Source organism: Coturnix japonica, linkage group LGE22C19W28_E50C23, assembly GCF_001577835.2.
Source record: "Coturnix japonica isolate 7356 linkage group LGE22C19W28_E50C23, Coturnix japonica 2.1, whole genome shotgun sequence".
Classification (NCBI taxonomy): Eukaryota; Metazoa; Chordata; class Aves; order Galliformes; family Phasianidae; genus Coturnix; species Coturnix japonica.
In genome coordinates this window covers 775,815-801,022 of record NC_029544.1, presented here as the reverse complement: position 1 = coordinate 801,022, position 25,208 = coordinate 775,815, and the positions used below count along the sequence as shown (strand labels likewise).

The 25,208-nt window shown below is 60.3% G+C and overlaps 4 protein-coding genes and 1 pseudogene across 7 annotated transcripts in view; 3 read left to right on the top strand and 2 right to left on the bottom strand.

Annotated features, from left to right (window-relative positions):
• The first annotated feature begins 59 nt into the window (after positions 1 to 59).
• Positions 60 to 3,330, top strand: PYM1 (PYM homolog 1, exon junction complex associated factor). The gene is made up of 3 exons (XM_015886913.2): positions 60 to 437; positions 1,938 to 2,031; positions 2,457 to 3,330. The coding sequence occupies exons 1-3, from the start codon at positions 407 to 409 to the stop codon at positions 2,950 to 2,952; spliced, it is 621 nt and encodes a 206-aa protein (XP_015742399.1). The 5' UTR covers positions 60 to 406; the 3' UTR covers positions 2,953 to 3,330.
• LOC107325758 (transmembrane protein 198-like) lies at positions 3,117 to 6,926 on the bottom strand. Of its 2 annotated transcripts, XM_032441058.1 has the most exons (4): positions 6,697 to 6,926; positions 5,475 to 6,018; positions 4,403 to 4,501; positions 3,117 to 4,336 (listed from the first exon to the last, which is right to left on the bottom strand). In XM_032441058.1, the coding sequence occupies exons 1-3, from the start codon at positions 6,815 to 6,817 to the stop codon at positions 4,432 to 4,434; spliced, it is 735 nt and encodes a 244-aa protein (XP_032296949.1). In that variant the 5' UTR covers positions 6,818 to 6,926; the 3' UTR covers positions 3,117 to 4,336; positions 4,403 to 4,431. The 2 variants fall into 2 exon arrangements, with proteins under 2 accessions (XP_032296949.1, XP_015742398.2); XM_015886912.2 differs by having other exon boundaries at positions 3,117 to 4,501.
• A 503-nt stretch (positions 6,927 to 7,429) lies between these two features.
• LOC107325743 (tubulin alpha-1C chain) lies at positions 7,430 to 11,837 on the bottom strand. The gene is made up of 4 exons (XM_015886889.2): positions 11,696 to 11,837; positions 10,234 to 10,456; positions 10,003 to 10,151; positions 7,430 to 8,471 (listed from the first exon to the last, which is right to left on the bottom strand). Exons 1-4 carry the CDS (start codon positions 11,696 to 11,698, stop codon positions 7,497 to 7,499), a joined length of 1,350 nt encoding a protein of 449 aa, XP_015742375.1. The 5' UTR covers positions 11,699 to 11,837; the 3' UTR covers positions 7,430 to 7,496.
• Positions 11,838 to 15,619: 3,782 nt separating this feature from the next.
• The window catches only part of LOC107325742 (tubulin alpha-1A chain), a 20,532-nt gene continuing 10,943 nt past the window's right edge, over positions 15,620 to 25,208 (top strand). Inside the window, exons 1-4 of one of the 2 annotated variants that reach the window (XM_015886888.1) lie at positions 15,620 to 15,739; positions 16,835 to 17,057; positions 17,140 to 17,288; positions 18,296 to 19,288. In XM_015886888.1, the coding sequence (XP_015742374.1) occupies positions 15,737 to 15,739; positions 16,835 to 17,057; positions 17,140 to 17,288; positions 18,296 to 19,276 (1,356 nt within the window). In that variant the 5' untranslated portion in view covers positions 15,620 to 15,736 and the 3' untranslated portion in view covers positions 19,277 to 19,288. Of the gene's footprint in view, positions 15,740 to 16,834; positions 17,058 to 17,139; positions 17,289 to 18,295; positions 19,478 to 25,208 lie in introns of those variants that run through there. The other variant, XM_015886887.1, reaches the window with a different exon arrangement.
• Positions 24,020 to 25,208, top strand: part of LOC107325741 — a 12,132-nt pseudogene continuing 10,943 nt past the window's right edge. Inside the window, exon 1 of the transcript XR_001559756.1 lies at positions 24,020 to 24,150. The product of XR_001559756.1 is annotated as a tubulin alpha-1B chain-like (transcript). The remainder of the gene's footprint in view (positions 24,151 to 25,208) is intronic.

Below are 25,208 nucleotides of genomic sequence, written 5' to 3'. Positions count from 1 at the left end.
GGGAATCCCCGCGTGGAACCGGGCCGCATCCGAACCGCCCCGTGGGGGTGCAGAGGTGGAATGAAGGGCAGTTTGTCGCCCACCCCCCCGTGAACCGCGTGGTTTTGCGGTGTGGGGAGCCCCCACCCCTCCCTGTTCCCCGACGTGACATCAAGGTGGGGCTGGATCGGCCCCGAAGGCCCCATTGGGGCTGGTTATCCCCCAGTCCCGCAGCACGGGGACGCTTTAATGCAGCATCACCGCAACAGCCCCGCACCCAGCGAAACCCACCCCCCTAAAAAAAAATAGAGCGCTGCGCCTTTAAAAACAAAATGGCCGCCACCACTCGCGAATCCCCCCATCCAATGTCCAAACGTCACTTCCGGGGGGCGGGGCGTGGAAGCCGGAAGTGTATCGCTCTCGCAAGATGGCGACTCCCTATGTGACTGACGAGACCGGTGAGCGCTGCGGGCCCCGCCGCTACGGGACGGGAACGGGGCGGGGATGGACCGGGAGAAATGGGGGCGGCTGCGATAAATGGAGTCGTTCCGTCACTCCTTGATGTGAGGTCGGGGCCGGTCTCACTTTTCCATCCGGGCCGGTGCCGCAGCCCCGGTTCTGTGGGGTCGGATCTGCTCCCTGTATTCCCTATGGGGTCACATCTCCTCCCGTTGTTTCCTATGGGGTCAGATCTGCTCCCTGTATTCCCTATGGGGTCACATCCCCTCCCATTGTTTCCTATGGGGTTAGATCTGCTCCCATTGTTTCCTATGGGGTNCTCCCATTGTTTCCTATGGGGTTAGATCTGCTCCCATTGTTTCCTATGGGGTCAGATCTGCTCCTTATCTTTCCTATGGGATCAGATCTCCTTCCTATGTCTCCTATGGGGTCAGATTTTCCTATAGGGTCTGATCTGCTTCCATTATTTCCTATGGGGTCAGATCTGCTTCCATTATTTCCTATGGGGTCAGATTTTCCTATGGGGTCAGATCTGCTCCCTATATTTCCTATGGGGTCAGATCTGCTTCCTATATTTCTTATGGGGTCAGATCTCCTTCCATTGTTTCCTATGGGGTCAGATCTGCTTCCTATGTCTCCTATGGGGTCAGATCTGCTCCCTATATTTCCTATGGGGTCAGATTTTCTTATGGGGTCAAATCTCCTCCCTATGTCTCCTTTTGGGTCAGGTCAGCTCCCATTGTTTCCTATGGGGTCAGATTTTCCTGTGGGGTCAGATCTGCTCCCTATGTTTCCTATGTGGTCAGATCTCCTTTCTGTGTTTCCTATGGGGTCAGATCTGTTTCCTATGTCTCCTATGGGGTCAGATCTGCTCCCTATATTTCCTATGGGGTCACATCTCCTCCCATTGTCTCCTATGGGATCAGATCTCCTTCCTATGTTTCCTATGGGGTCAGATTTTCCTATAGGGTCAGATCTGCTTCCATTGTTTCCTATGGGGTCAGATTTTCTTATGGGGTCAGATCTCCTCCCTATGTCTCCTATGGGGTCAGATCTGCTCCCTATGTTTCCTATGGGGTCAGGTCAGATCTCCTTTCTGTGTTTCCTATGGGGTCAGATCTGTTTCCTATGGGATCAGATCTCCTTCCTATGTTTCCTATGGGATCAGATTTTCCTATGGGGTCAGATCTCCCTCCTGTGTCTCCTATGGGGTCTGACCTCCTTCCTATGTTTCCTATGGGGTCACATCTCCACCCTGCATTCTTTACTGGCTGAGATCTCCCTTTATACACACTCCCTATGGGGCTGGATCAACCCCCCCCACTCTCTCTATGGGCTCACATCTCCCACTCCCATGTTTAATACAGGCCAGGCCCATCACTCCCCATCCTTTTTCTACCCCATAGAAGGATACCAGGTTCCAGGCACCCCCAGCAGGGTCCAGGGGAGGGACACCCCCTTCCCCCCCCCCCCATCCAATGTTGTTTCCCCCCCTATAGGGAAGTACATCGCCTCTACGCAGCGCCCTGACGGCACCTGGAGGAAGCAGCGGCGTGTGAAGGAGGGCTACGTGCCACAGGAGGAGGTGCCGGTGTAAGTGTGGGGCTGGCAGCCACTTGTGGGGTCCTGGGTTGGAGCCCCATTGCTGACAGCAGGGGCAGGATCCCAAACTGTGGGTGCTTTGTTATCTGCGTTCCTTTGGGGTTGTGGGGACTGTGACAAGGCCGGGAGCTCACAGTGCATCCAACCCAGCTCATGTCTTGAGGTCTCAATCTCTTTCTAGCACTTCTGACCCCCCTTTAGCCCATAAATTGAGTCCTGATGGTTCTTATCCGGCTCCTCCTCCCCGCACAGGGCTGGGCTGAGCCGTGGCCATGAGGACATGCTGAGGAGCTCAGAGCTGAGCAGTGGGTCAGGGCTGTGCTGATGGAGGTGGTGAGGTTTGAAGGTCCATAAGGTGTGTGTGTGTGTGTTGGGGAGGGGGCAGCAGTGCCGTCACTTCATCTCCTCCCATGCAGGTATGAGAACAAATACGTCAAGTTCTTCAAAAGCAAACCTGAGCTGCCACCGGGGCTGAGCCTGGAAGCCAACACCCAACCCAGCAAGCAGCCAAGCAAAGCAGAAGGAGGAGAGACTGGACTGTCCAAAACAGCGAAAAGGAACTTGAAACGTAAAGAGAAGAGGAAGCAACAGCAGGAAAAAGGAGAGAAGGAAACAGACGGACTGATCCAATCGCTGGAGAAGGTTTCCTTGTCGGGGGGCAGCAGCGGGGACACGGGGGGGGCCGCACCGCAGCCAACCTGCGGCACCCAGAGCAATGCTGACGGGGAAGCTGCAGCCTCAGAGAAAAGCAAGAAGATCAAGAACCTGAAGAAGAAGCTGCGGCAGGTGGAGGAGCTGCAGCAACGGCTCGACTCCGGGGAGATCAAACAACCCACTAAGGAGCAGCTGGAGAAGCTGGGCCGAAGGAAAGCACTGGAGGAGGAGCTGCACGAGCTGGAGCTGGACTTGTGAGGGGTGGGCTGTCGTGTGGGGTTGGCGTCCCCAGCGCAGGCTGTCTGGACTGAACGCCGGCCCCTTTATCCTGGGCTTTTATTTTGGGTGGGTGCCGTCGTTATTTCTTTTACCACAACAGTTGTTTTATTTTTTGGGGGTGGGTTTGGTTTTGTTTTGTTTTGTTTTTTTCCCACCTATCGGTGTTAGAAAGTCAGCAACTCTCAGATACCTCTCCACCTTTTTAACGTTTATTTGTTGGGGCCGGGCAGGCAGGGCTGGGGGTTGTTGGGGTAGCAGCTCTTCCTTGACTTCTTCCCCAGCCCATTCTGTGTTACAGCCTGTCATCCTCTTCCTTTCCTTTTTAATCATGCAATAATAAAATTGCAGTAGTGACCCCGTGGCATGAGCTCAGCTCTGCCTTTCCCTGCTGAGGATCCTCCCACAGTCTCCAACCCCCCCCTTAAACCCTCCCAGCTGCAGCTGTGCCAACACCAGTGTCACTGTCAGGGTCATGTGTATGGGACACAGCTGCCTTTGTGTCCCTTGAGGCAGCGTTGGAGTGTTGGCCCCTTCTCGTGCCCCATTTTCTATGTGGCCCCATGCTCTGGCACCAGCCCACGTCCTGCTTCCCATGGGGGAGGGACAGCATATGGGGCAGTGTTTGTTGTGCCCCAACCCTGTGCTGGGCTCTGCTGGGGGATGGGATCATGTTTGGGTTCATATTGTGTGGGGCTGAGCAGGGAGTGCTGTGGTTGGATCCAGGCTTGGCAGTTTGAGATGAGAGTGATGGGGACATAATGGGTCTGGGGGATTCTGAGGGTCACTGGAGCATGAAGGAGGGAGTGTGGGGGGGTCTGGGGAGCTCAGGAGTCACAGATGGGGGTGTTGGTGGTTTGGGGGATGCAGGAATGGGCAGCCCATGTGGTCAGTGAAGCAGGAATGGAGGTATTAAGGGGTCTGGGGGTCAGTGAGGAGCTGGGGGCAGCTGGAGGCATTCAGGACACTATGGCTGAGGTCCTGAGCCAGCAGTGCATGCACAGCATTTGGGTAGGCCCTACAAAAATAACCATGGGGCCTTATTTTCTATGAGGTTTCTGCTTGCAATGGAGGAGGAGTGAAGCTGAACCTCTCAGGAGCTGATGGGGAGTGGGTGTTGCAGCGGGTGTGGGGCTGGTTATGGGGCAGAAGCTCCCATTTACCCTATAAGGATCCCCTTTCATTTGCCTACTTAAAGGGGCAGGCATGGGGGGAGGAACAGCACCCCAAGGCACAGCAGGTGGGGGGCACAGGGGCCTCTCAGGCGGCTTCAAGGCACTGAGGTTGTGAAGGACACAGTGGAGCCATTGGGGGTCCCAGCAGGGTCCAGGGGGGGCTGCAGGTCCCACAAGCTCTGTATGTAGCTCTGGGGGTGGAAAGGGGTGTCAGTGGTGGTGATGGGGCACCCACTGCTCCCCCTGCACACACTCACTGAGGCCAAGACGTTGCACACGCAGTGTGTCACTGGGGCAGGCTGGTGGCGGTGGCTGCACTCGGAGGGGGTTCAGTTCTGCTGCCATTTGGCTTCCTGCTGGTGGAGGTACAGCAGCTGCAGTCATTTCTGGCACCCATTGAGGATCACTGTAGGGAGGGGGCTCAGCCCTGGTCCCTTCCATGACCCCCCTCCCCATGCCCATCTCTTCAGTCCCTATGGCCGACCCCATTGCCATCACCCTCTGTGTCCCCTTCCCCATCCCTTCTGCCACCCCGCTCACCATGCACACCCCATAATAGTTCCCATTCCTATCCCCATCCCATCCCAGTTCAATCCCCAACCCTGTCCCATCCCCATGCCTATTCCTATTTCCATCTCAACCCATCCAAGCCTCCATCCACATGGCCATCCCATCCCCATGGCCATCCCCATCCCATCCCCATGGCCATCCCCATCCCATTCCCATCCATCCCCATGGCCATCCCCATCTCTATCCCATCCCCATCTCCTTCCCATCCCAACCCCATGGCCATCCCCATTCCCATGGCCATTTCTATCCCATCTCCATCCCCATCCCCATGGCCATTCTTATCCCATTCCCATCCATCCCCATGGCCATCCCCATCTCCATCCCATCCCCATGGCCATCCCCATCTCCATCCCATCCCCATGGCCATCCCCATCTCCATCCCATCCCCATGGCCATCCCCATCTCCATCCATCCCATGGCCATCGCCATCTCCATCCCATCCCCTAATGCGTGCTCCCCTGATCTCCATCCTATCCCCATGGCATCCCCATCTGCGGATCCGACACCCATGGCCATCCCCATCTGCCATCCCATCCCATGGCCGAATCCCTCATTCTCCAGTCCCATCCCATGGTCATCCTCCAGCTCCCATCCCATCCCCATCTCCATCCCATCCCCATGGCCATCCCCATCTCCATCCCATCCCTATCCCTACCCCTACGCCCATCCCACACCATGGCTATCTTTAACCCCATCCCATTGCCATTCCCATCCCCTCCCCATGCCCATTCCCACCCCAATCCCACCCCAACCCCTCACCATTGCTGCAGCAGGACACCAAGCAGACTGAGCGCCGGCCATACCCCCAACACGACCCAGCTGTACCAGCAGAGCTGCCCCCCCGCCTCCATCCGCAGCCTCTCGGAGACATGAAGCACCAAAGCAAACACCTCCACGAAATAATCCACACCCACCACCACCACGGCAGCACCGAGGACGGCAGTGGACAACGTAGTCAAAGCTTTGGGCCAACACAATGCCAACAGGGCACAGAGCAGTGCAGGACCCAGCAGGACCCCCACCAGCACCCATGGGCTTAGAGGTGATACCAAAGGTGCAGCAGCTGCCAGCACAGCCACAGCCAGCAGCAGCCCCAGCAGCAACCCAGTGGAGAAGAGCCCAACGCTGCGCAGCAGAGCTGTGACCAACCCACAGAGAGCACCGATAGCCAACGCGATGCCTGCGCTCAGCTCCAGGCTCAGCCTGGTCTCCAACACACGTTCCTTGTAGCACAGAAGGAAGATGGTGCCGGAACCCAGGAGCAGCCCCGAGGTGAACATGACAGCCTTGAAGCAGCGATGGCCTGTGGGGGATGTGGGGCTCAGTGGGGCTCAAGCTGTGCCCCATGGATGGATCCTGTCCCCATTGCTAAATGTGTTACATGGGATCATCCCATTGTGTCCCCCTGTGCCATCTCCTGTCCATGCCCCATGGATGCACACTGACCTGTCCCCATAGTGTCCCTGTGCCATCCCCCATCAGCACATCCCATTGTGTCCCTATATGTCATCCCCTATCGACACATCCCATTGTGTCCCTATATGTCATCCCCCATGAACACATCCCATTGTCCCATGTGCCATCCCCTATCCAAGCTCATGGACACACACTGTCCTGCCCCCAACATATCCCATAGTGTCCCCAGAGCCATCCCCCATCAACACATCCCATTGTGTTCCCATGTGTCATCCCCTATCCATGCTCACAGATATACAGTCCTGTCCCCAGCATGTCCCATAGTGTCCCTGTTCCACACCCCATCTCGTCCCCCTGTGCCATCCAATGCCCACCCCCCATTCACACACACTGACCCCAATACCATCCTCCATGGACCCATCCCATCGTGTCCCCAATGTGTCCAACAGTGCCAACCCCAGCTGTGCCCCATGGATGCATCCCAAACTGTCCCCAGTGCTACATATATCCCCCCCTATGCTGTCCCCTCCCCCTACCCCCGACGGTGCCCCCCCCGACCCCTCACCAACGCAGCCATAGAGGAGGCCGAGGACGCAGCCGAGGGCGCAGAGGGTCGCCGGACCGATCTCATAGTGCGGCCACGGCTCCAGGCGGCAGCGAAGCTCCGTGGGGGCTCCGGGTTCCATCCCGGGCCGGGGAGGGGGGTGGGGGGGTGGGGAAGCTGTGCTGGGGGCGGTGAAAGCGCACACAGGGAGCCCCACTCCACTCCCCCCCCCTCGCCCCCCATTCGCACATCTGGAGGCGGCGGGGCCACATCTGGGGCGGGGAATAGGAGGGAGGCGGGAGGGGCCGGGGTTGGGGGGGGGGACAGGGGGCTCGGAGAACATCGGGAGCAGGGGGAGGGTGTGTGCTGGGGGGCCACCCCGGCTGCAGAGCCCACACCATGGCTGGGACACAGAGAGGGGGGGGTCTCTGGGACACACAGGACCCTCTCACACACCCTGCTGGGACACCACAGAGCGCTGCCCAAGGACCTCACTGTGCCCCCCCCCCCCAAAGACGACTCCCCCCAATGGCCCCACATTGGCAACCCAAGACCCCCCGTGTAGCCCCCGGAGCTCCACGCGTGCCCCCCCTCCAGCACCACCCGGACTCGCAGGAGGTGCTGCCCCCTGCTGGCCGAGCGGCGGCACTGCACCAGCAGCAGGAGGACTTAGAGCAACAGGGATGGGCGGAGGACCCTATTAAACCCAGCACCCCAACCCCAAACACAGCCCACGAGCAACAAACCAGAGCCAGACATGTGAACATGGCAGCTTTATTGAGCCTCACAGCGTGGCCGCCCATAAAGGCACTAAGAACCCATCAATACTCCTCCCCATCCTCCTCCCCATCCACACTATCAGCCCCCACCTCCTCATAATCCTTCTCCAGGGCAGCCATATCCTCCCTGGCCTCCGAGAACTCCCCCTCCTCCATGCCCTCCCCCACGTACCAGTGCACGAAGGCGCGCTTGGCGTACATCAGGTCAAACTTGTGGTCCAGGCGCGCCCAGGCCTCGGCGATGGCCGTGGTGTTGCTCAGCATGCACACAGCCCGCTGCACCTTGGCCAGGTCCCCCCCGGGCACCACGGTGGGAGGCTGGTAGTTGATGCCCACCTTGAACCCAGTGGGGCACCAGTCCACAAACTGGATGGTGCGCTTGGTTTTGATGGTGGCGATGGCGGCGTTGACATCCTTGGGCACCACGTCCCCGCGGTACAGCAGGCAGCACGCCATGTACTTGCCGTGTCGCGGGTCGCACTTCACCATCTGGTTGGCTGGCTCGAAGCACGAGTTGGTGATCTCAGCCACCGACAGCTGCTCATGATAGGCTTTTTCTGCAGAGATGACAGGGGCGTAGGTAGCCAGGGGGAAGTGGATGCGAGGGTAGGGCACCAGGTTGGTCTGGAACTCAGTGAGGTCGACATTGAGGGCCCCATCAAAGCGCAGAGATGCGGTGATGGAGGAGACAATCTGGCTGATGAGGCGGTTGAGGTTGGTGTAGGTTGGGCGCTCGATGTCCAGGTTCCTGCGGCAGATGTCGTAGATGGCCTCGTTGTCCACCATGAAGGCGCAGTCGGAGTGCTCCAGCGTGGTGTGGGTGGTGAGGATGGAGTTGTAGGGCTCCACCACGGCCGTGGACACCTGCGGGGCCGGGTAGATGGAGAACTCCAGCTTGGACTTCTTGCCGTAGTCCACCGACAGGCGCTCCATCAGCAGCGACGTGAAGCCGGAGCCGGTGCCGCCCCCGAAGCTGTGGAACACCAGGAAGCCCTGCAGCCCCGTGCACTGGTCAGCCTGCAGGGACACAAGAACGGGTCGTGTTGGATGCGGGCGGCTGCAGCACAACTCGCTCCTTCCTCTTTGTGGCCTCCTGAGGACACTCTGAAGGTGTTTCTTATGGGGGGTCTCCAGGAATAGGAGCCACCCAGGCAGGGTGATGGGGCACCTCCAGCCATTGCAACGTGCCCCATGACATGTGGATCCCCTTGGGGGGAACAGCCTGTGGGGTGGGGGCACTGGGCAGCCCCACAGAACACATCAGGGTGGTGTGTTGTTCCGTTTGGACAGCTGCAGAACTTGGTCCTTCTTCTTTCTCTCTAGAGGACACTTTGAGCGGGGTAATTTCCAGTAGTAGGACAGGGTGGGGGTACCTCCATCCACCACCAGTTATGTGGATCCCCTTGGGTAGCCCCATTGGGGCACAGCCTCATGGGTGGAGGGCAGATGCCTTCAGCATCCCCAACCCATGGCAGGGTGAGGGCAGCACAGGGAGCAGATCAAGCTGCTGTCATGGCCACAGTGTTGTTACAGGAGTGGGACAGCCCACAGCTCTGCACACAGGCAGGGTGATGGGGCACCTCCAGCCATTGCAATGTGCCCCTTGAGGTGTAGATCCCCCTGGGGGGCACTGTGCAGCCTTAGGGGAGGTGCATGGATTGGATTTTGGAGCAGCTCAGCCTCAATGTTGGCCTCTCACCCCACACTTTGCACCAGGAGATGCACATCCTGAGCCATCCTGCTCCAACCTGATGTGCTGCCATCGCCCGCAGCGCAGCCAGCAGCATCACAGCTGCTGTGGGAACAAAGTTCAAAGCAATGGGGCAGCAGCACTGGTCCAACCGGCCCCATGGCGGCAGCAGCACCCACGCAGAAGCCCCAGGTCCAGCCACAAGGAGCCGGATTGGCACCAGGAGCAGACAGAGCCCTGGGGCTGGCGTGGGGAGGGGACAGCACTGACCCATCCGCCCTGTCCTGCCCCCCTCCAGGGCAGCCCCACCTGCCAGCCTTAATGTTGCTGACGGTGCGAAAAGGAGCTGCTGATCCCCACCCCATCCTCCTTCATTCACCTATAGGTGGGGACTCATACAAGAAGACCTCATATCAAGGGGAATCTTGAGCCAAAAAGTGAGGTTTTCCCAAGCATGAAGGGCTGCCCTGTGCCCTGCAGGCCCATCTCACACCCAACACACTGGGGTCCAAGTCTGGGGGCTGCATGACAGCACATAGAGGCACAGGGGGCAGCATCCCATACACTGCAGGAACAGGGGGTCCAGTGCACCCACAGCACCATGAAGCCTCATGGTCCCCATGGATGGGGTTGGACCCAAAGGCTTCAAACTAAATCCAGCCTGGCTGGGTCTGGAGGGGAGGGTGAGACAGACGAACAGAGCCTTTGTCCTCATCACGCCACCCACCCAACACCATTGAGTGCAGGAGGAGGGGGCCAATGCACACAGAGCCCCACAGCACAGCTCTGTGCACCCCATGGATGGGGTCGGACCCAAAGGCTGCAGTGGTGCAGGCAGCCCCATGGTGCTGTACCCACCAGCTTGCGGATGCGGTCCAGCACCAGGTCGATGATCTCCTTGCCGATGGTGTAGTGCCCCCGGGCATAGTTGTTGGCAGCATCCTCCTTGCCAGTGATCATCTGCTCAGGGTGGAAGAGCTGCCGGTACGTCCCCGTGCGCACCTCATCTGGGGGACAGCGGGAGCAACGTCAGCACCCACGGGGCACCATCACAGCCCCCCCAACCCAACCCACCCCCACCCCACTCACCGATCACGGTGGGCTCCAGGTCCACAAACACAGCACGGGGCACGTGCTTGCCAGCCCCCGTCTCGCTGAAGAACGTGTTGAACGAGTCGTCCCCACCGCCGATGGTTTTGTCGCTGGGCATCTGCCCGTCGGGCTGGATGCCGTGCTCCAGGCAGTACAGCTCCCAGCACGCATTGCCGATCTGCACGCCCGCTTGGCCCACGTGGATGGAGATGCACTCACGCTGGGGGGGACATGGAGGGGATGGGGGGTGTTGGGTGCTGCTCTGCTGGGCCCCATCACTGCACAGCTCAGGGTGGGGATCAGCCCTCTGTTCTCACACCCCTATGGGACGGCAGCTTTCGGTTTGGGGCTGTCTGACCCTATCGCTGTGTCTCATCCATCACTGCACGGCTGGGTTTTGCCCTATAGTTATTCCCTATTATATTGGGATGGGGACACTTTGGGATACGTTGCCCCAATGTCTTTGCCATGTGCTGCATCCTCTTCTCCAGAGCCTTGAATGGGGCTCTCCCATCTCCCCCCAGCTGTGCAGGAATGGGGCACTCAGCCCTTTTCTTCCCTGTGGGGTTTTGCCCCACATTGGGGCCCTTCAACCCACAGCTCAGCCCCATAGACCCGGTTCAAGCCTTGGGGTGGGGCAGGAGTAAACTCCATCTCTGCCATGTGCTGTATCCTGTTCTAAAGAGCCAAGGGGGATGGGTTGGGTTCTGCTGTGCCCCATCACTGCACAGCTCAGGGTGGGGATCAACCCTCTGTTCTCACACCCCTATGGGACGGCAGCTTTCGGTTTGGGGCTGTCTGACCCTATTGCTGTGTCTCATCCATCACTGCACAGCTGGTTTTGCCCTATAGTTATTCCCTATATTGGGATGGGGACACTTTGGGATACGTTGCCCCAATGTCTCTGCCATGTGCTGCATCCTCTTCTCCAGAGCCTTGAATGGGACTCTCCCATCTCCCCCAGCTGTGCAGGGATGGGGCACTCAGCCCTTTTATCCCTATGGGGTTTTGCCCCACATTGGGGCCCTTCAGCCCACAGCTCAGCCCCATAGACCCGGTTCAAGCCTTGGGGTGGGGCAGGAGCAAACTCCAAAGGCCAGCAGTGCAATGGCACAGACACACACAGGATCCGGCAGCTCTGTGGGCTGCATCCGGCTGGAAAACAGCTGCTGCCCCACTCGTGACTCACACCCACGGGGTTCCACGAGTGACTCCTACACCCCCCTATTGCCATACAGCAGCTGGGACACACACAACCCCCATATAACCCCCCTTATCCCCATTCTTATCACCCACATCCTGCAGCCCCCACCCCATATCCAGCAACCCCCAGACCCACTCGTGACCCCCACCCATGCCATATATAGCACACACATGGTTCCAGCGACCCCCAGCCCTACACACCACCCACACTGGACACCCCCCAACCCCACGCAGGGGGTCCCACAGCCCCCCTCACCATCGCCGCTCACTGCCCGACCCGTTATGAAGCCGCTGGTGAGAGGAATAGAGGAAAGTCCCCCCCACGAGCCCACCCCTATATACCCGAGGGGGCGTGTGGGTCACGCGTGGGTGGCACTCAGACGCCCCGCCCCCTTCAGACCCCACACCCTATCGCCACGCCCCCTTTTGCCCCGCCCCGCCGCTGATTGGTCCGTTCGAACGTCAGATGCGTGTGGGAGGGGCTTCCTTAGTGGGCGTGGTCTGCCGGAAAGTGGGCGTGGCTTACTCAAAAGTGGGCGTGGTTTGAGCAAAGGGGGGCGTGGCCTCCCCAGGAGGGGCTGCAGGCGGATCCCACTCCGAGGGGTCCTAGTGCCCCCCATCCCCGACCCTAAACAGGCGGAACCGGAGCCCGGTGGGGGGGGGAGGTCTTCATGGAGGGGGGTCCCGATGTCCTCGTGTCGCCGTTCCCGTGGGAATCCCCGCGGGGCAGCGCCTCGCCGTCTCCTTTCCCCGCTGTCATCGCCTTTGTTCCCCCGCCAGCGCCTGGGGGGGGGGATGGGGGGCATTTATATGGGGGGGGTGGGGGCAGATCCTGTAGGGCAGGAGAAGCGGGTTGGGGGAGTGGGGGGGCACCTCGTGGGTCACGTCTGGCCCCGGGCTGTGGGTGGGGAGCGTTTGGGTACCCAGGGTTTGGAGATCTCCGTGGGGCTTTATGGAGGGGGGGGGGATATTTAAGGGCCCCCGAGGACTCACTGTGGGGTACCAGGGTGACCCAAGGGCTGAGGGACCCCTCTGCCCCCCGGGGGGGGGGGTCCTGAGTATGGAGGGTCCCTGCAGTGCCACCATGGTCCCCTGTGATCGCTGGGGTGTCCCATGGCTGCACCCCCACAGCCCAAACAGCGCCATAATTCCCCCCCCCCCCATCACCCTCCCAGTTTACCCAGTGTCCCCCCACCCCCAGCGCCCTCAGTGCTGGCTCCTCTATAGGACTGGAGCACCCATTGCTGCCCACTGCTCATCCCCAGTACCACCAGAACCTCCCCAAGATGGGGGGGGACCCACCCCGGGACCCACCCCCCCGGGACCCACCCCCCCCATCATATGGGAACGCACCAATTCCACACCCACCCCCCAGCTCCCCCTTTTTCCCCCCCACATTCCCCCCATCCCCATCCCTCCACCGCAGCCGCCGCCCTGCTCCTTTATCCCTGCTTCTGCCGCAATGCGGTGCCGCACCTGCAGCCCCCTCCCCACATCCAGACAGACGTAGCCCCCCACCTCCCACACCCCCAACCCTTAACACTGTGCCCCCCCCCCTCCCATTCCCCTTCTCTCATCATCCCATGGCGTTGTGGGGGGGGGTTGGACACCCAAATTATGTGGACAAAGCAGTGACCCCCCCCCCTCCATAGGTGTCCTGTAATGCTGTGGGGACCCCCATCAAACCCTTGTGGGGGGGGGGGGGGTACACACAGAGGTCACCCTATCAGGTTGGGTGCCCCCACCTCCTCCGTACCCCCAGGGCTCCGTCCCTCAGCCTGGGTGAACGTGTCACATCGATGCTCAGGGGACAGACAGACAGACAGACAGACAGAGCTGGCGGGCACAGGCAGTGGGGGGGAGGGAAGTCTGGGGAGGGGGGGGTGGGCAGAGCATCAGCCCCACACCAACACCATGAGCTCAGATTGGGTTGCATTGATGGGAGCAGGGCTTGGTGGGGTAGGGGGGCTGCTGTGGGGCTCGGGGGCTTGGGGAGGTGTGGGGGGGGGCATGGCCTCTGTGCTGGGTTGTGTCTGGGCTGCAAACACGACGGGGGCCCAGCAACAGTCACCAGGAGCTGCTGCGTTGCTACCAACAATCAACACAGCTCAGGCAGCTGGAAGTTGGTGTGTGTGGGGGGGCACTAGGACCTGGGGGGGGGGGCACTGGGAGCTTGGGGGGCACTGGGAGCTTGGGGAGATGGAGCCCCCCCCAACAGCATGGATTGCTGTGCATTGGGAAGGAGGGGGGGTAGGGTTAATGTCTCCCCACAGCAGAGAGCTGAGGGGTTGTGAACTAGAGGAGGGGGGGGAAGAGGTGGTTTTAACCCCCCACCCTCTAAGCAGTACAATGGGGTCAGATGGGGGTTATGGGATGGAGTCACCTCCTTGGATTATTGGGGTTCCAGACCTGCCCCCCCCCGGCCAGTCCTCCCCCCCTGGTTAGTCCCCATCTCCTGCATTCCCCTTGGTTTGACCCCCCCAACCCCACCCCATGAGGTGATGGAGGCAGGGAGGGGGGCTCTGGGGGGGGTCGCAGCCTGTCTCCAGGCAACCTGTCTCCTAGCAGCCCCGTTGCTTAGCATTAACAGAGGGCAGCGTGGCGGTGAGTGGCCTTCCATACCCAACGAGGTGGGAGGGGGCTGGGGGAGACCCCCCCATACAACTCTGAACCCATCACCCTTCACTCTGCACCACACTGGGGGGGGTACTGAACCCATAGAGCCCACTAAAGCCCCCACCCAGCTTTGTCTTTGGGGACGTTGAAGGGCACCTCCCATCCCTGAGCTGTGGGTTGGGGGCTGTATTTCCAACTCCTGGGGGGTCAGAATCGTACAGAGAATTGGATGTGGGATCAGTTGGGGGGGGGAGCACGATTTTGGGGGGGGCACAGCGTGACTGGGGCTTCCTCAGCCTTTGTTCTGGTGGGCGCTGCCCGGCTCGTGGCTCCTCTTTGTCTGCAGCCCCACAGTCCCGGAGGAGGAGGGGGGGGTGGGTTTGAGTCTCACCCTGGCTTAGCAGCACCCCAAAAGCATCGAGGGAGGGGGGCAGAGAGGTGAGGACATGGGAACAAAGACCCCCAAAATGCAATTATTTTGTGAGAAAAGCAGGAAATAATTGTGATTTCCCAGCTTTGGGGGGTGGGGGGTGGGAAGGGGGATGATGCTGGCAGCTCAGTGCCCTGGGGCACGACCCCCCCCCCCCCAAACGTAATAAAAGAGCCACTAGGAGATATGCAGGAACCCCTGGAGCTGGGGAGGATAATGGCTCAGGGTGGGGGGGCTACAGCACATGGTGTGTGTGGGGGGGTCAGGGTGGTCCAGCTGCATCCTGAACCCTGAGAGCAGCTGCTGTTGGACCTGGAGCTGTTTTAGGGGCTGGGGGGGGGGTAGAAGGGGGGTAGGTTGGCTCAGCACAGCCCCCAGGACTCCCCTTTCTTTGGGCCTCCAGGGGCTGCGATGTGGACACAAAGAGTGACGGGGATGGGAGCGGGGCCAGGGATGCAGCGGGGGCCAAAGGATGGCTGGGAATCGGGGCACTGGGGCACAGCCAGGAACGGGGACAGCCACGGTTCCCGGAATGGGGACAGGGATGCGGCCAACACGGGGACAACGGCACGGGTCAAACGGGGACCGGGGTGTGGCCGGGGATGGGGACGGGGATATGGATGGGGACTGGGGGGAGGTGGGCATGGATGGGGATAGAGACAGGGTGGGAAGTGGGGAGCAGGATGGGGTACAGAATGGGGATATAAGTAAAGCGAGGGGCCAGGACGTGGGCAGGGATGGGGACAGGGATGGGGACAAGGATGGGGACAGGGATGGGGACGGTGCCATAGAACCAGAGCACTGTGACACAACTGGGAATGGGGAGCAGGGTGTGACTGGGGCCGGGGTCCAGAGATGGGGACACGAACGGGGTACAGAAATGGGGGGGACCAGGGATGGGGGCTTAGGACCAGAGCACGGTGCAGAACGACCCCCCGGTGCCGGTGATGGAGTTGCTGGTGGGGTGGTGGCGGCGATTCACTCCGCATCCCCCGTTCCCCCCCCCGCCCCGCCCGCCCTTTGTCTGCAGCTCCGGTGGGGCGGGGGGGGGGAGAACGGGGGGGAGAAGGGGGGGGGCATTACCTCATCCTCGCACACCAATGGCCGCCTTTGGGGCCGCCTCCCCCCGCACAGCTCCGCTCCGCCCCGGCGGCCCTATAAAACAACGTTCCACCGCCCGGCTCCGCCGCGTCTCTTACATCGACTGCCTCAGCGTCGTGCTGTGAGAAAGCCCCGGAGCGAGCAGCCGCCATGGTGAGCACCGGGGGGGGCACCGGGACCGGGCTTTATTCATCTTCCCCTCATCCCTTTGTTCCCCTTCCCCCCCCCCCTCCCTTTGGTTCTCTTCCTTTATAGTCACGGAGCCCATAATGAGATCACCGCTAAAGGCTCCGGTGACAAAACGTAGCCCCCCCCCGCTGCCCGAGGGGGGGGTGGGGGCCCCTCGGTTGGTGTTAAACCCGCACCGGGTGCGGTCCCCGTTAAACCGCATCGGGTGCCGTTAATTCGGGCAGGATGGGGCCTCGGTGCCGCGTCAGCTTCGGGTGTGGCCCCCGTTAAATCGTACGGGGGGAGCATTAGGACCCGGTAATTGAGGAGGAATAATAGGGTTCCCTCGGTACCGGCTCTGCAGCGGGTGTAGCCTCCCGTTAAATCCGGTGGGGGGATGTTAGGGCCCGTTACGTGGGGTAAAATGAGCCCCGGTGCCGAGTCAGCACAGGGCGTGGCCCCCGTTAAACCGAGACGGGGAACACCGGGTCGATTTAAATAGGATGAGATGAGACCTCCCGGTACCGGCTCGGTGCTGGGCGTGGTTCTCGGTTAACGGAACACAATAAGAGCCCCGTTCTCCGGTTCCGAGCCCGTAAGGGCGTGGTTCCGGTCCGGTGGGGGCAGATTAGCGTTGAGGCGACACCGGGAGGGGCGAAGGTTAAACCGGGACCCCCTCCCGGGCGGAATGAATCCCGGTTCCAAGCCCTCAACCTGCAGCGTTGTGTCCCTATAGGGCAGGGCGTGGCCCCAACCCCATGGGCAGCGTGGGATCCCATTGCTGAGCCCCCAACCCACAATGGGTGGGTTTATAGAGCTGGATGTGACCCCCCAGATCTGAAACCCCCCCCCCATATGGGTGTGGCTGTGCTGCAGCCCCAGAACAATGGGATGGGGATGGGTACAGCGCAGCCTTTGGGGGGGGGGGGTCCGGCTCTATTCCGGCCACCAGAGGGCGATCCTCTCAGCCCATCCATATGAACAGCATCCCCATGGGGTGGGGGGGGGGGGGGGGGTCGGGGATGGGGGGGGGACCCGTTGTTAAGCCATGGGGTAACGCTGCCCAAATCCACCCCCCAGCGTGAGTGCATCTCCATCCACGTGGGCCAAGCGGGCGTGCAGATCGGCAATGCGTGCTGGGAGCTGTACTGCCTGGAGCACGGCATCCAGCCCGACGGGCAGATGCCCAGCGACAAAACCATCGGCGGTGGGGACGACTCGTTCAACACGTTCTTCAGCGAGACGGGGGCTGGCAAGCACGTGCCCCGTGCTGTGTTTGTGGACCTGGAGCCCACCGTGATCGGTGAGTGGGGTGGGGGTGGGTTGGGTTGGGGGGGCTGTGATGGTGCCCCGTGGGTGCTGACGTTGCTCCCGCTGTCCCCCAGATGAGGTGCGCACGGGGACGTACCGGCAGCTCTTCCACCCCGAGCAGCTGATCACGGGCAAGGAGGATGCAGCCAACAACTACGCCCGGGGGCACTACACCATCGGCAAGGAGATCATCGACCTGGTGCTGGACCGCATCCGCAAGCTGGTGGGTACAGCACCATGGGGCTGCCTGCACCATTGCAGCCTTTGGGTCCCCCCCACCCCATGCATGGGGTGCACAGAGCTGTGCTGTGGGGCTCTGTGTGCATTGGCCCCCTCCTCCTGCACTCAATGGTGTTGGGTGGATGGCGTGATGAGGACAAAGGCTCTGTTCGTCTGTCTCACCCTCCCCTCCAGACCCAGCCAGGCTGGATTTAGTTTGAATATATTAATTAATGCTAATCCTGTTGTGCAGGCTGCCATTGGCTGGCACAGCGCCGCGGTGCAGCTGCGGGGTTGGAGAAGCTCCACAGCGCCGCGTCCCCCCGGCTGTGCTGAGCTGTGCAATTCCTCCTTTGTTCCCCTGCCTCCCTCCCTCCATCCCTCCCCCACATCCAGCCCTGGCTGCAGCCACATCCAGCTGCTCATAGAGGGGTTGGGAACCCCAGGGATTGTGGGGCTGGAGGAAAGAGCTGTGGGCTGTCCCACTCCTGTAACAACACTGTGGCCATGACAGCAGCTTGATCTGCTCCCTGTGCCACTCCCCCCCCCCCCACCACCATGGGTTGGGGATGCTGAAGGCATCTGCCCTCCACCCATGAGGCTGTGCCCCAATGGGGCTTCCCCAGGGGATCCATGTAACTGGTGGTGGATGGAGGTACCCCCACCCTGTCCTACTACTGGAAATTACCCCGCTCAAAGTGTCCTCTAGAGAGAAAGAGGAAGGACCAAGTTCTGCAGCTGTCCATACGGAACAACACACCACCCTGATGTGTTCTGTGGGGCTGCCCAGTGCCCCCACCCCACAGGCTGTTCCCCCCAAGGGGATCCACATGTCATAGGGCACATTGCAATGGCTGGAGGTGCCCCATCACCCTGCCTGGGTGGCTCCTATTCCTGGAGACCCCCCATAAGAAACACCTTCAGAGTGTCCTCAGGAGGCCACAAAGAGGAAGGAGCGAGTCGTGCTGCAGCCGCCCGCATCCAACACGACCCCTTCTTGTGTCCCTGCAGGCTGACCAGTGCACGGGGCTGCAGGGCTTCCTGGTGTTCCACAGCTTCGGGGGCGGCACCGGCTCAGGCTTTACCTCTTTGCTGATGGAGCGCCTCTCTGTGGACTATGGCAAGAAGTCCAAGCTTGAGTTCTCCATCTACCCAGCCCCACAGGTCTCCACCGCTGTGGTGGAGCCGTACAACTCCATCCTGACCACCCACACCACTCTGGAGCATTCCGACTGTGCCTTCATGGTGGACAATGAGGCCATCTATGACATCTGCCGCAGAAACCTGGACATCGAGCGCCCAACCTACACCAACCTCAACAGGCTGATAGGGCAGATCGTGTCGTCCATCACAGCCTCACTGCGCTTCGATGGAGCTCTGAACGTCGACCTGACGGAGTTCCAGACCAACCTGGTGCCCTACCCTCGCATCCACTTCCCCCTGGCCACCTACGCCCCGGTGATCTCTGCTGAGAAGGCCTACCACGAGCAGCTGTCGGTGGCCGAGATCACCAACGCGTGCTTCGAGCCGGCCAACCAGATGGTGAAGTGCGACCCGCGGCACGGCAAGTACATGGCGTGCTGCCTGCTGTACCGCGGGGACGTGGTGCCCAAGGATGTCAACGCCGCCATCGCCACCATCAAAACCAAGCGCACCATCCAGTTTGTGGACTGGTGCCCCACTGGGTTCAAGGTGGGCATCAACTACCAGCCTCCCACCGTGGTGCCCGGGGGGGACCTGGCCAAGGTGCAGCGGGCTGTGTGCATGCTGAGCAACACCACGGCCATCGCCGAGGCCTGGGCGCGCCTGGACCACAAGTTTGACCTGATGTACGCCAAGCGCGCCTTCGTGCACTGGTACGTGGGGGAGGGCATGGAGGAGGGGGAGTTCTCGGAGGCCAGGGAGGATATGGCTGCCCTGGAGAAGGATTATGAGGAGGTGGGAGTGGATTCGGTGGAGGGTGAAGGTGAAGAGGAAGGAGAGGAGTACTGAGGGCTCACAACGGTGCTGCTCGCACAGGGAACAATCCTAGTTATCCCCCCCTCATCCCCATGGGTCTGTAACGGTGTGCGCTGCTGTCTGTGCTGTTCTATGGTCTGTGATTCAATGGAAGGTCTGTTACAGACCCCCCCCCCCAACTCTTCCCGTCCTCTCCTGTGTGTCTCAATGAATAAAAAGCATTCCCTGTCTTAAGCTCTGTCTCTGAGTGCTCTGTGATGCTGGGATAACCTCCCCCACTCAGCCCCAACTCTGTCCTGAGGGGGTCCCCCATCCCTTTGCACCCCCATTGTGTGGGGCACAAGATGGGGAGGGATGTGGGTGGGAAGCGCTGGGTTGGGGCCATTCATGAGGTTCCGTGGGTACCGCGCGTCTTTATGAATGGGATATCTGGGTTCATTCATAACAAAGCGGTGGGCAGACACAGCCATCCTGGGGGGGATGATGAAGGGATACATCACATCCCCCCCTCGTTATGGGGGAGGGGGCAAAGGGTGGGCACAAAATCCCCTTGCGCTGAATATCACCTCCTTTCTTTTTCCTCCCCCCTGTGCTGAATAATCCCCCCCATTTCCTTTTTCTTCCCCTTTTTTCCCCCTGAGTGTGATGCTGGGGGGGGTGAGATACCCCAATGGGAACCCTCTGGGCTGGGCAGGAGATGGGTTTGCGTCCCCTCTCCCCCCTTTATTGCATTGCTTTGTGGCTGTAGCAGAACCCAGGCTGCCCTGTAGCACCCCAAAAAGCAAGCAGCCTTCAGTTGGGTGGGGGTATGTGGGGAGGGGTCACAGATCAATGCTTGCAGATGATAAGCACAATCAGTTTCCACCTTTTCCTTTCATGAAACCCCTCCATATCTGAGCCCACATGTTTGGGATCTTGATCTTTTCTCCCCCCTGTCTTTCCATGGTGGTGCAGTGACCCTGAGCTGCTCCCCACTGTGACTCCCCTCCCCCATAAGCAGCGTTATACCATCCCACCCCCATCTGTTGCTGCCAACCATCCCCAGTGCAGTGCTGCCATCACCTGAAATGGGGGATGAAAGCTCTCAGACCCCATTATGGCATTGGGAAGCATCATTCCTTTATTCCTCCCCCCCCCAAAGCAGACGATGGGATGAACAATCGATCTCTGACAGCTCAGCTTCTACACCCAGACACTGAGGACTGCGTACCTATGCAGTATATTGGGATAGCAGTCATTCTTACCCAATAACTCGTTAATAAATGCTAATTACCCTCTGGGCATTCACATCTACGGTGGTCCTATGGCTGCCTTGTTCTCTTCCCAGCAGTTTTTACCCAGCTTGGTAAACTCCTGAGGCTCGTTAGACTGTAAGGAGCAGCTCCCAAATCAAAACCCATGGAGCCCAATGCAGATGTCCTTGCCCACGGGGGGGGGGGTGTAGGAGATAAAAGCCTCCTGTTGTGACTGCAGCGATTCCTGCGGGGCAGAATGGAGACAAAGCAAAGCTGTTCGCCCTGCAAAGTGGAAACGGGATGGTTTAGGATCAGAGCTCGTTGATTCCTTTGGCTACGGGAGCACGTTGGTCCTTCAAATCGAATTACTGACCCCCCTATTGCTGAACAAACCAGCCTGAATCAGCATCCAGCTCCAGGGCTGCTGCTGGGTGCACCCCCAGGGCCAGTAGAAGCCTAAGGGGGTTGGGGGGGGGGGGGGGGAGTTACTCATTAGAGGAAAGAGGGGGGGGAAATAGCGCTGTATCCGCAGTCCCTCCCCACCCCAAAGGGCTGTGGATGCCCCCCCATCCCCCCCCCATCCCCCACCCCATTGTGTGAATAGGAACCGGGATGGGGCGGCGCTGCCCTATATGGGGGTGGGGGCAGCCAGACAGCCACCCCCCCCCATTGCCCCCCCCACCCCCGATGTGCTCAAAGGGCGACGCGATGCGAACCCCGCGTGCAGCAGCGCGGAGCTGCGGGGGGGGTCACACACACAGGACCCCCCCCTCTTTATCCCCCCCACCCCCATTATTCCTGCCCCCCCCCGGTGTTCTCCCTTCCTCATAGCCGCCATTTCGCGGCCGGCGGCCATGAGGCAGCGCCACGTCAGCGCAGCGCTGCTGCAGTGCGGCCGTGATGAGGGGGGGGGACACGACAAGGGGATGGGGGGCACCTCGGAATCTACTGCGCTACGACTCAACTCGGAATCTACTGCGGCTACGACTCAACTCGGAATCTACTGCGGCTACGACTCAACTCGGAATCTACTGCGCCTACATCATAACTCGGAATCTACTGCGCCTAGCAACTCGACTGCAACTGATCACTGCGGCCTACGACTTCCGGAATCTACTGCGCCTACATCTAACTCGGAATCTACTGCGCCTACGACTCAACTCGGGAATCTACGCGCCTACGACTCAACTCGGAATCTACCGCGCCTACGACTCAACTCGGAATCTCCCGCGCCTACGACTCATCTCGGAATCTCCTGCGGCTACGACTCAACTCGGAATCTCCTGTGGCTACGACTCAACTCGGAATCTCCTGCGGCTACGACTCAACTCGGAATCTCCTGCGGCTACGACTCAACTCAGAATCTACTGCGGCTACGTCTCAACTCGGAATCTACTGTGGCTACATCTCAACTCAGAATCTACTGCGGCTACGACTCAACTCAGAATCTACTGCGGCTACAACTCAACTCAGAATCTACTGCGGCTAACGACTTCAAACTCGCGAATAATCTACTGCGGCTACGACTCAACTCGGAATCTACTGCGCCTACGTCTTAACTCGGAATCTACTGCAGCTACGACTCAACTCGGAATCTACTGCGGCTACGACTCAACTCAGAATCTGCCGCGCCTACGACTCAACTCGGAATCTGCCGCGCCTAGCCTACGACTCAACTCGGAATCTGCCGCGGCTACGACTCAACTCGGAATCTACTGCGGCTAGGACTCAACTCGGAATCTACTGCGGCTACGACTCAACTCGGAATCTACTGCGGCTACGACTCAACTCGGAATCTCCTGCGGCTACGACTCAACTCGGAATCTACTGCGGCTACGACTCAACTCGGAATCTACTGCGGCTACGTCTCAACTCGGAATCTACTGCGGCTACGTCTCAACTCAGAATCTACTGCGGCTACGAGCACGATCTCTGACAGCTCAGCTTCTACACCCAGACACTGAGGACTGCGTTACCTATGCAGTATATGGGATAGCAGTCATTCTTACCCAATAACTTCGTTAATAAATGCTAATTACCCTCTGGGCATTCACATCTACGGTGGTCCTATGCTTGCCTTGTTCTCTTCCCAGCAGTTTTTACCCAGCTTGGTAAACTCCTGAGGCTCGTTAGACTGTAAGGAGCAGCTCCCAAATCAAAACCCATGGAGTCCCAATGCAGATGTCCTTTGCCCACGGGGGGGGGGGGGGGGGGTGTAGGAGATAAAGCCTCCTGTTGTGACTGCAGCGATTCCTGCGGGGCAGAATGGAGACAAAGCAAAGCTGTTCGCCCTGCAAAGTGAAACGGATTGGTTTAGGATCAGAGCTCGTTGATTCCTTTGGCTACGGGAGCACGTTGGTCCTTCAAATCGAATTACTGACCCCCCTATTGCTGAACAAACCAGCCTGAATCAGCATCCAGCTCCAGGGCTGCTGCTGGGTGCACCCCCAGGGCCAGTAGAAGCCTAAGGGGTTGGGGGGGGGGGGGGGGGGAGTTACTCATTAGAGGAAAGAGGGGGGAAATAGCGCTGTATCCGCAGTCCCCCCCACCCCAAAGGGCTGTGATGCCCCCCCATCCCCCCCATCCCCCACCCCATTGTGTGAATAGGAACCGGGATGGGGCGGCGCTGCCCTATATGGGGTGGGGGCAGCCAGACAGCCACCCCCCCCATTGCCCCCCCACCCCCGATGTGCTCAAAGGGCGACGCGATGCGAACCCCGCGGCAGCAGCGCGGAGCTGCGGGGGGGTCACACACACAGGACCCCCCTCTTTATCCCCCCACCCCATTATTCCTGCCCCCCCCGGTGTTCTCCCTTCCTCATAGCCGCCATTTCGCGGCCGGCGGCCATGAGGCAGCGCCACGTCAGCGCAGCGCTGCTGCAGTGCGGCCGTGATGAGGGGGGGGGACACGACAAGGGATGGGGGGCACGATATAAGGGGGGGGGGGGTCCCACGGAGTCCGCTGTATCCGAACGCAAAAAGCAGCGGGGGCTTTGGGGGGGGGCACCCCGCGACCCCCGTATTGGGATGGGAGGTGGGATGGGGGGGGCAACGTGCAGATGGCATCGGGTGGGGGGTTGGGGGGGTGCAGATGGGTCGGGGGCCCCCTGGGGAGCTGGGCTTTGTTGGGGGGGTGGCAACGCGGAAGCGGATTAAAAGGCTCTGGGCGTTGGAGGGGGGGGGGAGCACGTGCTGGTATATCCCCCACCCCCAGCACTGTCGCAGTTTTCCTCTGCAGCAAAACGGGGGCGGGCGGGGATATGGTTGGGGGGGAGGGCACTTAACGGCTGTTTGCCGTCATCCCTCTCCTGCCCCCCCCTCCTCCGTCGCAGTGGGGCGGGACTGCAGGAGTGTGGGGGGTCGATCCCCATAGTAATTTCACCCCCCCCCCAGCCCATCCAGCCCCTATGCTGCTCCATATGGGGGCTGTTGAGCCGCCACTGCGGGGGGGGCGGCAAGGAGCCACACTCTGCAGATAGGAGGGGGGAAGGCGGAGCCGAGCCACGGCGCTCAACCAATCAGCGCTGGGTATTTTTGATGGGCGTTCGTTGCAGCCAATGGGAGAACGGGCGCTGCCTGCTGCTGTAGGTCTATATTAAGGGAGCGCTGGGGAGCGGCCGCAGTCGGAACTTGCGACGACTCTTTTGCGTCGGGCCGAGTACCGCAACCATGGTATGGGGTGGGGGTATAAGGGGGTAATTAGGGGATAATTGGGTGTAATTATGGGGGTAGCGAGCGATGGATGAGTGGGAAGTGGGTTGGGTAGAAGGAGGGAGGCATTGAGTAGGGGAAGGGGGTGGTACGGATGATAAGTGGGGTGAATGGCGAGAAGGATTGGGGGGATTTAGGGTTGGGTATGACACAGAGTGGGGGGGCTGAGATTGAGGGGGAATTAACGGATGGGGGTTGAATGCTGAAGCGGTATAATAGGGGCTGGGGGGGGTGAAAGGGCTGGGGGCTGGTAGAATTGGGGTGTGAATGGTGGCTGGGAGGCAGTGGGAATGGGGCAAGATTCATGCAGGGGTTGGGGGCGGGGCACAGAGAGGGGAGATACGGGGGGGGTTCCGCCTCATACCAGCATAAGACCCCTATGGGCCCATGGCCCCAGCACGTGGGTCCCCCTCCCCCACTATGGCTCGGATGGGGCGGTGGCTTGAGCCCAATTTTGGCGCAATCGCGCGACCGTTAGGGATTTCCAACCGCCGCGGCCGGAAAGGTGCAGCCATGCTTCACCCGCTCCCCCCCCCCACCCATCAAACATCCCCCCAAAAGTATATGTAAGAGATGGATTTATTTCTGTACCGAAAGCGGTCGCTATGTGAGATTCCCAAGACTCAGGAGGAAGTAGTCGAATCAAGATGTATATTCATAGCCTGTGTATTATAGATGCTTGCGACGATTGCTACTGCGCGAGGGCACGATCATAGTTTTAACCGGTAAAAGAGTGCGTCAGTGATAAGATGGACATATAAATATCGCGCGCGCAACAACCACCGGGTGAAAGGTTGCGCGCGCCTGGCGGCAACCAAACCCAAAAAAATTCGGTCCCGCGCAACAAGCAGAAATCCCCATTCGAGCCACGATGTCGGCTTTGCCGCGGCCCTTGGTGCACGACGGCCGGCCATGACCGCGGCAGCTGCAGTGCGGACCCCACTGGGGCTGACCTGCGAGCCCCCCCCCCCCAATGGGGCTTATATTACGCCGCCTCCCCATCAAGCTTTAAGCTAACG

Excerpts from the sequence above, each read along its gene's own strand:
- LOC107325743 (XM_015886889.2), bottom strand. Across the intron at positions 10,152-10,233 it reads CCTGGAGCCCACCGTGATCG|ATGAGGTGCGCACGGGGACG; the intron begins GTGAGTGGGGTG and ends GCTGTCCCCCAG. Across the intron at positions 8,472-10,002 it reads TGGACCGCATCCGCAAGCTG|GCTGACCAGTGCACGGGGCT; the intron begins GTGGGTACAGCA and ends GTGTCCCTGCAG.
- LOC107325758 (XM_015886912.2), bottom strand. The coding sequence starts at position 6,817 with ATGGAACCCGGAGCCCCCACGGAGCTTCGCTGCCGCCTGGAGCCGTGG. Across the intron at positions 6,019-6,696 it reads CCTCCTCTATGGCTGCGTTG|GCCATCGCTGCTTCAAGGCT; the intron begins GTGAGGGGTCGG and ends CATCCCCCACAG. Across the intron at positions 4,502-5,474 it reads GGTGTCCTGCTGCAGCAATG|CAGGAAGCCAAATGGCAGCA; the intron begins GTGAGGGGTTGG and ends TACCTCCACCAG.
- PYM1 (XM_015886913.2), top strand. The coding sequence starts at position 407 with ATGGCGACTCCCTATGTGACTGACGAGACCG. Across the intron at positions 438-1,937 it reads CTATGTGACTGACGAGACCG|GGAAGTACATCGCCTCTACG; the intron begins GTGAGCGCTGCG and ends CCCCCCCTATAG. Across the intron at positions 2,032-2,456 it reads CCACAGGAGGAGGTGCCGGT|GTATGAGAACAAATACGTCA; the intron begins GTAAGTGTGGGG and ends CCTCCCATGCAG.